A 13,943-nucleotide genomic window follows, 5' to 3' on the forward strand; every position below is an offset into this window, starting at 1 on the left:
TTTACAAAATTCTCGACAAGAATGGAAAGGTACATTCCGATGCTTACATTGGTGCAAATGCATCTTTCTCTGCAAAAAAATAAAGAAATCTGTGTATTGCAAGATTTTTATATGACGGATTTTCTTGTTCTATCATTGTCATTCTAAATGTGCTATTTCTTGTCTATAAAACGCCAGCCTTAAGAAAATCTTCCAAGAGCAACTGCCTGGGCTGATTTATATTTTTGATCAGCATTTTTGTTTTTTTTAAATTTTTCATTTGTACGTTAATACTTTTCTATATTTATAAGTTTATCTACATAATTTTAGTCAGTTGTTTTTCCTACCTATTCATTGGCTTTGTGCGTGTGGTGTAATGTAAAAATTAAAATAAGAAAATATAAAACAATAATAAAATTAATATTTTTATCCACCCCGGACAATTTTAACAATGTGCTTTGCGCCTTCTCCCCCCCTCCATGTCTGCTGCACTCACATTTTTAAACCAACTAAATTTTCTCGAAAAAAAAACTATTATAAACAAAATTTATTTATAAAATACGTAAAATAAATGTAGCATTCTAAATTACAAAACATGATTAACGTTCATTTTTTAACTCTTATTATATGGTATTACTGGACAAAAGCTGTGACTTGCGCCACAATATTTTTTAATTTGTCTGCTTTAAATATCAATATCCTCCTGTAAGGCACGACTTGCTTATCTTCAGACAACCACCTACCACCTAGCCCTGTGTCCGATTCATTAGCAACGCTGAATTCAAAACTGATATCGGCTGCTTTAGAGACAAGTTCTTCCTCATCATTGGAAAATATTTCCTCTGAATCTAAAAATTAAAATAAGTAAAATAATAGCTACAGTACACTATTTGTGATGTACCTTTGTTTTCTTTAGGTCGACAAGTCTTGGATATCATTATGTAGTGATCAAAATTATATGATGGGTCCTTCTTCTTCATCCTCTCTACTTCTTCGTACAGTGAATTAAGCATTACAGCCGATATTTTTGCTGGAATGTTTACAAATCTCTCATTTACGAGGAATCCAAGTTTTGACTCGGCCAATAGCTTTTTTATATTTTCTTTAGTAACAGAATCGGTGTGCTTTGAACTCATTTCTTCCAATAGAGCATAAAACTGTTGAACACAAGGAGTCTCCTAAAAAACAAACGGAATAATATTCGTAAATTTCAACATATATGTTATGTCACCTTATGAGATGTTAAATTAATTACACTAGTAATGCCAAAAACATCACTCTCTTCACTAATATCTGTGTCATCTTCATTATCATCATCATCATCCCCAAAACTTTGTTTCAGGACTGATCCTATGCCATGTTGCGCAATCAACATGTCACTCATCTGAGAAATGTCTATGTGCGCTTTAAGAAATAACTGGTGCAATAACTGTTTTATTCCATGGAAATCCTGTCCCTCTGGATTTCGTCCTTCGAAAGTAGCTTGAATTTCCTGAAATGTTGCGGTTATCGTTTATTTTTTACAAATGTTATAAAAATATTATAAAATTACGTTTAAAGTCAACATAATATAATTTTTTTTAACAACAGAATACATGGATTTAAAAAACACGTGTTTAGTAAACATAACCTTACTTGTTGGCCATGGTAAGTTCCAGACTCACTTTCTTCACTCATGGACTCATCAGATTCTTCTGCTTTTGCAGGCTTTCGCGATTTTTTTGTAGGGCCAGCCATTTTTAACTCAAACTCGAACGTAAAATGAGACCTTAATATCACATTGACGATTCGAGACAACTCTAAAAAAATAGTCAAACAGCGAAACAGCTGTAATCTGTAATACTGAATATTCAATATATTATTAACCTTCATTTAGGCAACCAACAATACTATATCCTTGAGAACAGGGTGGCAAAGTAAAGTGAGGACTTTATTTCCCATTCAACATACATATTTTTACTATGTATTTTCCAAGTATCTACTTAAATTTTCCACTGAACTTTATTATGTATATGTGCATAGTGATTAATATAAATTGCCACCAAAACTTCTTCATGTTTTAGGAAGAAACGAAGCTAAACCAGTTTTGCACATTAGAGATCAAGAACTATCGATAGTTCATTATCATCGATAATTATCGATAGTTATGACCTCGACTATCGATTATTATTATTGATTTTCCGATAGTTAAAAAAAAGGTTTATTTCAGAAAATGTGAGATTAATACTTATCTTCTTTAATGCAAAATTATGGAAATGTTACCCTATATATGATAATGTTAACTAAAAGCCAGAAAGTGTACAGAAACGGAGTGGTAAAATAAGTGGTAGTTTTTTGGCACAAGCCTACAAAAAATATAATCTATTATACATTATTGGCCTTAAAAGTTCCACAAACTTAGTCACTCACTTTTCATGTCCATATAATGATGGTAATGTAAGTTTGAATTTTAATAAATTATAGCCAATTTTAGATAACGATTATATGTACATTTATGATTTACTGTTAAAATGCATAATCCTAACAGTTCATTGTTATGTCTATATTCTATTTATGTACAAAATTTTGTTTGCCACTCCTTATTCCATATTTAAAATAATTAAATAATTTATGTTATTTTGATTTGCAGTCGGTTATTTTCCAAAATGTATACCTACAGGGTGTCCAGAATAACGTGTACAACGTAAGACCACAAATTGTGGTCTCAAAATAGGCAGATTTAGACTAATTAGCTGAATATACACGCAAAGACTTATTGGGGCGATAAATTGTACCAAATAATCATCGGATAAATCATTAAGAAAAATCTTTCAGTCAAATCTTAGAGAGGACACTAATGCAAAGTTTTATTGATTCGAATTATTGTACAAAGTTTATTTGACAGTTTATTCATTACGTCTGTGTCACTCGCAAAGATTTATCTCTAAATTTGGTAAGATTATTAGAACAAAAACGAATAAATTCTATTCGAGGTACTATTTCAAGAGTTGACTAATTTGTGAATATGATTGTGGAAAGGACATAGTCATATACCAGGAAGATCGGAAGTACACTTTTGGTAATCCTAAACAATCGAAAAATATTACAGAAGAATTTAATCTAATTATCCTTTTTTTATTTATTTATTTTTTTAACACCTCAATGATAATAGACTTTACCAACAAAAGTAACGCGAACTATAAAAATTATGTTTCACTAAGGAATTATATTACTGAGCTATTAACTATAGATATCTACATATATACAGGGTATTAATATTTTAATTTTTAGTGACCAATCTCTAAATGAGAAATAAACCGTAACATATCTTGCAGATATTTCCTCCAACACGTATACTAACACGCAGATGACGCTCTACAAAATATCGCCCGATAATTCATGACAGATTTATCTACCGTTTGATCACTGTGTTAGTGTACGTAACAAAATAATTGCTCTAAATTATTTGGCAACAATTTATCTGCCAAAATTTTGGTATTTTAATTTTTCTTGATGACCCAAACTAGCAGTTTTGTCTTTACAATTTATGCAATTCAACAATAAATCGGCCAAATCGGTCGATAAAACTGCTTGTGTATATTCAGCTATTCACCTATATCCAAAATCGCTTCATTTGGTCGCTAGATGGCCTCAAAGTTCGTAAAAAATTGTTTAATTTTGTTAATAACTTGAATACGTATTATTCGATTTTGATTATTTTTGGAGTGTGGACTTTTGCTTTCAATCTACACACTTTAGTGTTATACAGTGTTTTTTAAAGTCCACAAATCTGTGGTCTTCCGTTGTATGTTATTCTGGGACACCCTGTATAAAGTAAAATTTGTTTAGTCTCCCAACTTAGTTTTATGTGAAGATATAATATGTAATTATAAATTGAAATTTTCTAACTAAAGAAAGTTCTATAAACATGTCATCGACTTTTACATTTATGGTAGAAAATCCTATTATTATTGTCACTGTTTTTTGTGTATTGTTTTTAATCCATTTTTTTTTATTTTTTGCGGTGTCATTTAATAACTTTTGTCAATATTTATTAAATACAAGAGATGTGAGAAAATGGTAAGGGTATGCTTTTTAATAAAATTTGCGAGTATAAATAGGTAGTTACACATTTTTTATTCGACTAGACTAGGTTTTGTTTTAATTGTTTGATTATTTTTAGTAAAATCTGCTATATGAATTGCTGCTTATGCATTAGCAGTGATAAAAAGAACTTGAATGCTTTAAAGAGGTTTAGCCCCCACGTCTCCTTTGAAAAACCTGCTCCTGAAATAAAAAACGAACTAATATGAAAAGATATGTAAAACTTTACTTCTTGATTGACTTTATTTAATAACGGATACAAATAGTTTTTTTTTAAATACTCATCACACAAAATAATATGTCACACTTTAAAATAAAATACTTCACACTTAAAATCATATAGACAATGCATATAAATAATATATAATATAGAGAGAGGGATATAGAGGGACGTTATTTAATTGTTGAGCATATTTCAATGACGATTTTGCGGGAGTCCTTGCTGATTACCAATATCATTGATTTCTTGCCCAAATCTTTCTCGCTGTAAATGCTGTAAATCCACTAACATTTGTCGTATCCCTTGTGCGAAATGTCGTCTTTCCTCTAACATACGTATCTGTGCCTGATGTTGTTCCCTGTTAAGTTCAGCAGGATTGATCTAAAAATTAATAGAAAACGAAATTTATATTTAGGCAGTTTCTAATATGTAATACATTTACAAAAAGCATGAAAAAGAGAAAAGCTAATATATTAGAACATATAAAGATTAAATAGTTATAAGGGTTAGTCCTAGATTATCTCCCAATATTTTTAGAACAGATTCATCAAGAAACAAAAGTACCAGGTTGTATTAATTTTTTTGTGTAAGTGGATAACAGATTAGGACATCTTGACTCTAATTTATACAGTATTAGGGGATAACTATTACAATCTCATTCCGTATTTATTGATTTTTACCTTGTTCTAAAAAAATTATTTACAATTAGAGAAATAAAGGGCTGTTTAATGTTGATAAACTAAACCATTTTCCAGAAATTTGAACTTACATAATTATGCAAGTGCATTTGTAGTGTACTCATTTTTTCAACACGGATCGCGTGTGAATTGCACATTTCTAACAATTTCCATAAAACAAATTAATAGTTTAGTTGTTTATGGCTTTAAAAAAATTAATAAGTAAAGTACCATGTTGTTTAATGGAAACTAATACTCTACTAGGACTGTGAATTAATTTTGACGGATTTTTTGTAAATGCAAGGCTTTATTGTGAAAAATTGTATACATTATTATTTTTCAAAGTATTGTCTATCGCTAGCTACTTTTTCCCATCTTTCTGGCAACATACAGATTCTGCTTCAAAAGAACAACAGACCAGGATATGTCGAATAATCCCACTTCTTGGATGCAAGAGGGGGCAAACAAATTTTTGCTAAAATACCTTCAGTACAACTCACATAATAAAAGTGTAGATCCCTAGATCTGGGCGAGGTCCGGAACATTGTCAAAATTGCAAAAATGTTTAAAAAATACCTATTTTATCTTAGTTTTTTACTTATATCTTGGAACCTATGCATTTTGGAAGAATATTGAAGAGGAAAAAAGTTTTAGAATTGAATTTTGCACAATATACTGAAAGTTTGAAATTTAAATTTATTACCGATGTTGCAAAATAGCTGCGAGGGCATTCTAATTTTGGTAAAAAATTAATTTTTAAACAATTAGATTACATTTATCAATTTGCAATTTAGTTTTTTTCAAAAATTATAATTTTAAAGTACCTACTCGGAAAGACGCTTCTTTAAAAAAAAAAAAAAAGTTAAATTCCGTTTATTGGTTCTCCAGATATAAACAGTCAAAGTTTATCGGCATTTACCGTTAATTTATAAACAATTTAGCAATAACCTTTGATCTAGTGGCTTTGTTTTTTCGAGTTCTAAGCTGAAAAAAATGTTCATATCCATAAGTTATAGGCAACATAGATAAATCATCGAAAAAGCTGTCGCTCGCACGCGCGAGGAGTGACTCAAAACACGAAAAGTGGGGGAGGGGCTTTCGCTCCGAGACTGAATTCGGAGGTTCAAAATGCGAAGGTACGGAAAAAATTGCATTATGTCGGCTTCTAATAGATCTTTTCTTTTAATCCGATGTCTCGCGAGCCAAGGAATTCGAATATCGTAATGCCAACTTTCTAATTTGCACATATTTTGTTATAAACAAAGTTTATTATTTATGCATTAAATATACTGTATCTTTTACCCTATGCATACATTGCAAAAAAAAAATATTTGGAAATTAATTTTTTTGTTAAATAGAGATAAAATTAAGAAAAAATAATACCCCAAAATTATAATTTTTGAAAAAAAACTAAATTGCAAATTGATAAATGTAATCTAATTGTTTAAAAATTACAAAAAAGGGTGTCAATTTAAAAAATTTACTGTGACTGTCCTAATCATCTGATTTCAATTTTTCAAAAACCATTTGAAAGGTTGAGGGGTCTTTTCTATGTAAAAAAATTTTCAAGTATCTAGATGCTTTATTTGAGGCTGTGTGCAACATTTTGAAAATTTGAAAAAAAATTTTCAAATAATTTTGCCAAAAACTATCGAACCGATTTTAATGAAATTTGGTGTTTTATTATACTCTAAAGTTTTTTTTACCAAAATTAGAATGCCCTCAGAGCAATTAAAATATTTAAAAAAAATATCCAAAAAACTGATTATTTTGCCTTTTTTCATCAATTATTGCTATTTTGCAACATCGGTAATAAATTTAAACAATTTTAACCTTTTTTCCTCTTCAATATTCTTCCAAAATGCATAGATTGCAACACATCCACCTCAAAACAGATCCACCCACCCTGGTCTACAACTTATCTTTTCTTGTTGTCCGCCAATCAAACTAATTTTTCGCATCTTCGTAAGATTGGAAATGCTACTTAGCCCGGCTGTGTTCCATGAACAAGTAATAATCTGATGTAGCAATATCTGGTGAATATGGCGGATGGGGTAAAACATCCCATTTCAGCGTGACCAGGCAAACCCCACGATTTTCTACGCTTAGGATTATCATAGATTGTCCATTTTTGATTGTCAGTGACGATACGATGCAAAAACCCCTTTCTTTTTTGCCATTGAAGCAATTAACGTCTCTCGGCTTCAATTCGTATGGCACCCAATTTCTGTGCTTTTGAATCATACCTAGTACATTTAATCGTTTGAAAACTGGTGTGATTAACATTCAACGATTCAGCAAGTTCATCTTGCGTTTGACGTGGAATCTTAGTCGAGTAATGCTTCCAACTCCTCATCTTCAAACTTTTTGGTTGACCAGAGCGTTCTTTGTCAACTGTATTGAAATCACCACTTATAAAACTCAAAACCAGTACTCACATGGTTTTATCGATAGAATATGTTCATCGTAAGTTTCCAACAGCATTCGATGATCTTCAGCAGCACTTTTCTTTAATTAAAACAAAAGTAAAACTTCCCGTAAATGACAAAAATTAAAAAATAAAGCCTAACGATGGAGCTTTGATATGAATGAAGTGTCCGATGCGATATAGCATAAGTTATGACATCTATTGCAAATCCGTCAAAATTAATTCAGACCTAGTAAATACCGATATAAAAATTTTTAAATTCACCTTCATATGTAGACCCGAATTTCTCAAAAACAGTTTAATTTATTGGTTTTAAATATGTTTACCTTTTTTTTGTATGAGGATCAATAATTTTAAAACGCATAAGAATAAAAATGTTGGGGATGAAATAGTGAGTCACCCTTTAAAACTACTCCTAAGTAAAATATCTCAAAAGTCTTAAAGATATCGGCAAAAATGTGATATCTACTTATCCCCTTTAAGGAAGTATCGTCCTTATGAATGTATATAAAAATATGGGGGAGACAATTTAAAACCATAATAGTTACGGCTCTTACACACGGGCGTTATTTTGTCGATCGGTATATTTAATGGTCGTTGAAAACCGCGTGGAGATCCTTTCACATGGCATTGCATTCAAATGTTACTTTAGATGGGACGTAATGGGTAAAATTGACTTCCGTGTTTCTGCGATTCATTTACTAGAGCTAGCTCTGTAGCTGTCGGTCCTGTATTTGTGTCTACGGTCGGTGTCTTTCCACACAAAGGCGTTGTCAGCAACTTTGACAGTCAGCTGCCGACGAAAGTAAAATTTGGACGGTAAGCACGCGGTCGCCACTCGGTTTTCTGAACAATCGGCAAGCTTCAATGAATAGCAGCTTATATAGGTTTACACACGAAACAGCGAATACGCCGACCGTAGTCACAAATACGGGACTGGTAGCTACACAGCCATCTCTAGTAAATGAATCGCAGAAACATGGAAATTAATTTTACCCATTACGTCCCATCTAAAGTAACGTTTGAATGCAATGCCATGTGAAAGGTTCTCCCCGTGGTTTTCAACGACCGGTAAAAATACCGATGGGCAAAACAACGCCCGTGTGTAAGAGCCGTTTAGGCATTCAATCAAATTTACTAGTGAAATGCTAGAGGGCAACTCTCAAACAAAATCCTTATTGACCATTTTTGTGTATGCCATATGAAATATGAGGGTGGCGAAGATTTCATGAGAGTCACCATCTAGCACTTTCACTTCTATCAAAAATAAATTAGACAAGGAAATACTGTCTTATAAACAAAATAATTTACTTACTGTTGAAACCTAAAATCTGTTATCTAATGATTAGACTACCGATTTTTTTCTGAACTAAGTTTATTTACCACTAGTATCTAATTTATACTCCATTACTGTTAGCGACATCACACCAGTGAAATAGCAATAATTGGACTAATTTCATAAGCAAAAACTTTGAATATGAAAGTGGAACAATAGGACATTCTAATTTTTATTTTTCAGTTTAAAGATACATTTTAACATCCATGCCATTAAAATGTCAAGTTTTCATAATTGCTCAAAATTTAATTTTTGTGTAAAATAACATCGATGTGTGTAAAAGGTGATTTTGAACAAGAATAAAATGCCTTATGAATTTTGAAAATTGGCAGTTCCGATTAAAAAAAAGAACAGCATATTTAAACTCAAAGAAAAATGGAATGCGGTGGGTAACGTGCCTTATGTTCACAGAGGTGGTCGTCAAAAAGTAAGCACCGTCGAAGAAGATAATCTATTCCTTGACAACCTAAGAAGAAATCCTTTCAACACGGCAGTACCGGCTTCCTTTGAGAAGAATTTTCCTGGATCAGTGCGAACTGCAAGGAAGTGGGTGAAAGATTCGGAGCTGAAGAATAATGTGACCAGAAATAAAGTTGCTTTGACTCCCCAGCATAAAGAACAGAGGTTAGAGTTTGCAAGACAATTTGTAGGAAGACCAGACAACTTCTGGGAGAATACTATATTTTCGGACGAGAAAAGTTTTCAGTCTTGCTCCGATGGTTCTGTCCGTGTTTACTGACCAAGAATACAAGGTATTCGGAGCCTTATGTGAAACCCACACAGCGCAGCGAAAGATTTTCCATTAACGTTTGGGCTTGGATAAGCTAGCCAAGGGTCTGGTGTTTGTTGGAGGTTGAAAGAGTGTGTCACTGGACTGGACTAAGCTATGTGCGCATAATGGAAAAAGTTATGCTGCCATCCGTGACTATGCTGTATCCACAGAATTTTACTTTCCAGCAGGATAATTGTTCAATTTACACCTAAAGAGTTGCGCTAGAATGGTTCATTGATAACAACATTGATGTTTTACCTTGGCCCTCACAATACCCTGATCTCAATCCTATCGAGAACGCCATGGGATATATGGTGAAAAAAATCTATAGCAGAAACTTCCGTCCAGCTAAAGCCGAAGAACTTTGGGAGGCAATTGAGAACACATGGGAAAACATCACTGAGGATTACACTAGAACAGGGGTCAGCAACTGGCGGACCACGGTCCAGGTCCGGACCGCGGAATGTAAAATACTGGACTGCCAAAAATTTTTTGGAAGTATAAATAAATTATTCAAAAAATGTTTTTTTAATTTTGAGTACCAATCTTATCATTTTTTCTAGTATTTTACAATTGTGTGAGTGTTTTGTGTTCTTAATGGTTAGTAAGCAGATTAAATTTGAGTCCGAATTAAAATAAAAAAATTGTAAAAAATATGAATTTTATTTTCTGGACCTTGTTAAAAATTTTCAAAAGTATCCGGACCCCACCTAAAATTACTTGCTAACCCCTGCACTAGAACATTAATTTTATCAATGCCACGTAGATTGCAAAGTGTTATAGACAAAAATATTAATTATACGAATCCCGTTTTTCTGACGACACAGTGTTTCATTATTAGATTTCGGTGACGGCGAATGAATGGCCGTTAGAATGTATAATATATTTCAGTATTGGAAAAATAAATAATTTGCTACCTATTTTGGATTTGTTTTGCTCACTAGAACTAGTATGATAGACACACATTAAAGATATGACAGCCGATTTGAACGTCACATTTTCAAGTCAGCTTCACAAAGGCCAATTATAGATGATTTGCTTATAAGAGTCGTCCACTTTCAAAGGGCCGGTACTGTGCATGGCTTTATTGTTTTTCAAAATATTCTTCATGAAGATCAATACACTTTTGCATGCACTTGAACTAATTTTCGAAGCACTTTTTCCATTCCAATTGAGGTACCTCCAAAAGCATGCATTTTGAATGCATCAACCGCTACTTTAGGCACCGCAAAAAGTTGACCATAATTTGTTTTTGAAATGTGGGATGGCCTTTCCTTAGAAGTGCTTTGTACGCGAATAACTTTTATTGGCTCATCTTGAAAGAACCACACAGTCCACTGCATGTTGTTTACTTTCCATACATAGATCCATGATTCATTACCTGTATGATGTCATAGACATGTTTAAAAGCACCGCGATCATATTTCTTGAACATTTATTTTGACCTTTGAACCTTTTTTTGAGTGTTGTTTGTTAAATTATATGGGATCGAATGCAAACAAATTTTTTTGGCAGTCAAATGTTCATGTTCAGCATCAATGTTTTCTGGAACAACCGATTTAGTACGACCTTCACGAAAATCGCCAGTGAGCGAACCACAGCTAATTGAATTCCGTAGACCACCGATCTACAGTGGTACTTCACCGCCAAAAGTGAATTAAGTTCATTGATGCAGTGTTGTTGAGATAATCCATGTCGAAAGTTGTAAAAAAATAATTGCAAGGAAATGTTCATGACTTAATTCCATTTTTGGGCCGAGGTTAATTTTTCAAGTCACTGTAAACAACAGAAATAGTGCCTGTACGCCAAAACGTTCTGTATAAGCATATCGACAAAAAGTCGAACTTTACGATGGGATGTTGGTTGTCAGAGGGCAGCACCAGGATTGTTCATTCCCAAAATATAAAAGGCAACCTTCATGTGATGCCACACGGTTAATGGAATATTTCAAAATAATTCATTTATATCGAATAAGAGTCTTAAACTGGTTCTTGGTTGATTTACCTAAACCCTATACTTTAATTCTGGTGTACGAGTTGCGTCAGGTGAAATTGGAAAGTCTCAATATCATTCGATGGCCTGCTGTCATTTTCTAAATATAAGGTACACTTATATCGAAATAATAAAAAAAAAATCGAATATTACAAGAAAAAACAGTTATTCGTTATTTAAACCAAAGTGGGTCTTACGTGCCGTCCTATAATAAAATAGGCGAATATAAACAGTATGTATTTATTAAGGCTTATTAATATAAAAAAATAACTTTCATTTATCACAGTTATGTGGTAATAACACCTAACTATAAACCTTAAATTCTACCACATGAGAACATTAAATATGTAAACAGAAAATAAGACAAAATTGGCTCCAAAGTGACAGATTTTTTTTTTCTACTTCGCAATATGTTGCAAGTTTAGACTAAATGAATACATTTTTGGGACAGAGCCCATTTCAAAACTAACGTAAAAATATGAGCCTGTACCACTACATAAAAAAACATTCTTTTGTTTTTAATAAACCTACACAACAAGAAATTGGACAGATCGGTATCAAAGAACAATATTAAGTACAATATGTGAAAGAAATGAGACAAAAGTATTTACCTTTTGAGAAAAGTTTTTTAAATTATTTGTCTCGGGCTTAGAGTCATATTCATAAAAAAGTTAAATAAAAAGTTTAAAAAAAAATTAAATTGGCCTTTTTGCTTATTGTTTATTTTACGTCTAGCGATTTGGTATTCATGTTTTTGATATGAAAAGTCAATCAATGCTGAATACGGTTAGTACTAGGATGGGTGACATTCTGGGAAAGGTTCGCAAAGTTCGTCCAAGTTCTAGTGGCCTGTACGACAGTGTATTCACAGAAGCTATACAAATTTAGGCAAGGTTTGTATAAGAAGACATGCCATCTCTCGAAAGGGATGTAAAACCGTTAGTCTCTTGTCTAAACAATGGTAGGTAAGTAAAAGATCCCTACCCCACGACAAAGTAGGGGTTCAGAAAAATTTGCAGCTTGAGCATTGCTCGTCTCCTGGCGACGGTGTTTAGACGTAGTAGCAGAAATAGGCTGAAGTAAAATAACCAAAAAGCTAAAGTTAATATTATTATTATTATTACAAAAATGACTCTTAGGACTTTTTTGAAATTTCCTTCAAACATCAAAACAATACAGGGGTGTTTGGTAAGTCGATGCATTCCTTGCAGGTGGTTATAGTACAAGAAATTTGTGATATATTTCCTTAATATACCATATTCCGAAAATGCTTAGTTTCCGATCTACAGGGTGTTAAAGTTTTAATAAAAAAATGCAAATTTAAAAATATTGCGGAAATCGCTCAGAATATTTTAATGAAATTTTACAGGCTTTGACAAGTATCAACAATACACTTTTACGATAAAAATTTTGTTTTCAGTTTCACCAGTGGTGTGCGCACAGGCATGTCTGGATATTTTAATTATAATAAAAATTATTTTTGAATTCCTTGTTCAATTTGAAAGAGAAAAGGTATCTTGTCTGTTTTTCTTATGATGTACCGTTTTCAAGTCAAAAAATTAAAATTGATTTATTGCATGGCGTAATCCGGTTTCAATAATTTGAAAAATAGCAGAAATTATGCATTTAGTTTTTTTGTATCTACTAATTTTATTATTACGTTATTACTAAAGTGACAGCTATTATTAATTTTGTCAAACAATAACAAAAACGAGTGCACAGCCAATCTGCTAATTTCTGTTTAAGATAGTGAATCTAAATACTGATAATTTTTTTTAGACTGATGTTAACTGTGAGAATAATTTTTTGTAATAAAATTAATACAAAAAAAACTGAATGCATAATTTCTGCTATTTTTCAAATTATTAAAACCGGATTATGCCATGCAATAAATCGATTTTGATTTATTTACTCGAAAACGGTGTGTCATAAGAAAAACAGTCAAGATACCTTTTCTTTTCCAAATTGAACAAGGAATAATTTTTATCTTAAGAAAAAATAGAATAGCATTTTTTTCTTTAAAAATGTCCAGATGTCTTTGTGCGCACGCCACTGGTTAAACTGAAAACAATATTTTTATCGTAAACCGTGTATTAAAATATTCTGAGCGGTTTCCGCAATATTTTTAAATTTGCATTTTTTTATTAAAACTTTAACACCCTGTAGATCGGAAACTAAGCGTTTTCGGAATATGGTATATTAAGGAAATATATCACAAATCACTTGTACTACAACCTTCTGAAAGGAATGCATCGACTTACCAAACACCCTGTATATTGTAATTTCCTGAACCTATATTGCAAAAAATATTTTAATTGATTTAAATACCGGATCTGTCCGCTCGATCAAAAAATTATAAAATAAAGATGTATGCTATTTTGCCAATACGTTTATATTATCATATACATGGCACCTCATATTTTAACTAACAATCTTATTTTCATTGAAGTTATAAT

General features: G+C 32.0%; 2 protein-coding genes across 5 annotated transcripts in view; both read right to left on the bottom strand.

Annotated features, from left to right (window-relative positions):
- Positions 1-511: 511 nt before the first annotated feature.
- LOC108905831 (protein BCCIP homolog) lies at positions 512-1,809 on the bottom strand. Its single transcript, XM_018708860.1, has 4 exons — positions 1,615-1,809; positions 1,211-1,471; positions 881-1,157; positions 512-827 (listed from the first exon to the last, which is right to left on the bottom strand). The coding sequence occupies exons 1-4, from the start codon at positions 1,714-1,716 to the stop codon at positions 613-615; spliced, it is 855 nt and encodes a 284-aa protein (XP_018564376.1). The 5' UTR covers positions 1,717-1,809; the 3' UTR covers positions 512-612.
- Positions 1,810-4,299: 2,490 nt separating this feature from the next.
- The window catches only part of LOC108905853, a 48,115-nt gene continuing 38,471 nt past the window's right edge, over positions 4,300-13,943 (bottom strand). For all 4 annotated transcript variants that reach the window (XM_018708892.2, XM_018708890.2, XM_018708891.2 and 1 more), the window contains one exon: positions 4,300-4,663. In XM_018708892.2, the coding sequence (XP_018564408.1) occupies positions 4,478-4,663 (186 nt within the window). In that variant the 3' untranslated portion in view covers positions 4,300-4,477. The remainder of the gene's footprint in view (positions 4,664-13,943) is intronic.

This window comes from Anoplophora glabripennis, unplaced genomic scaffold, assembly GCF_000390285.2.
Source record: "Anoplophora glabripennis isolate ALB-LARVAE unplaced genomic scaffold, Agla_2.0 scaffold95, whole genome shotgun sequence".
In the NCBI taxonomy this organism is placed as follows: domain Eukaryota; kingdom Metazoa; phylum Arthropoda; class Insecta; order Coleoptera; family Cerambycidae; genus Anoplophora; species Anoplophora glabripennis.

What these genes read in the sequence shown, in the direction of transcription:
- LOC108905831 (XM_018708860.1), bottom strand. Translation starts at nt 1,716, where the DNA reads ATGGCTGGCCCTACAAAAAAATCGCGAAAGCCTGCAAAAGCAGAAGAA. An exon ending in GAACTTACCATGGCCAACAA is followed by an intron (nt 1,472 to 1,614) that starts GTAAGGTTATGT and finishes GCAACATTTCAG; the next exon opens with GAAATTCAAGCTACTTTCGA. An exon ending in TTAATTTAACATCTCATAAG is followed by an intron (nt 1,158 to 1,210) that starts GTGACATAACAT and finishes TTTGTTTTTTAG; the next exon opens with GAGACTCCTTGTGTTCAACA.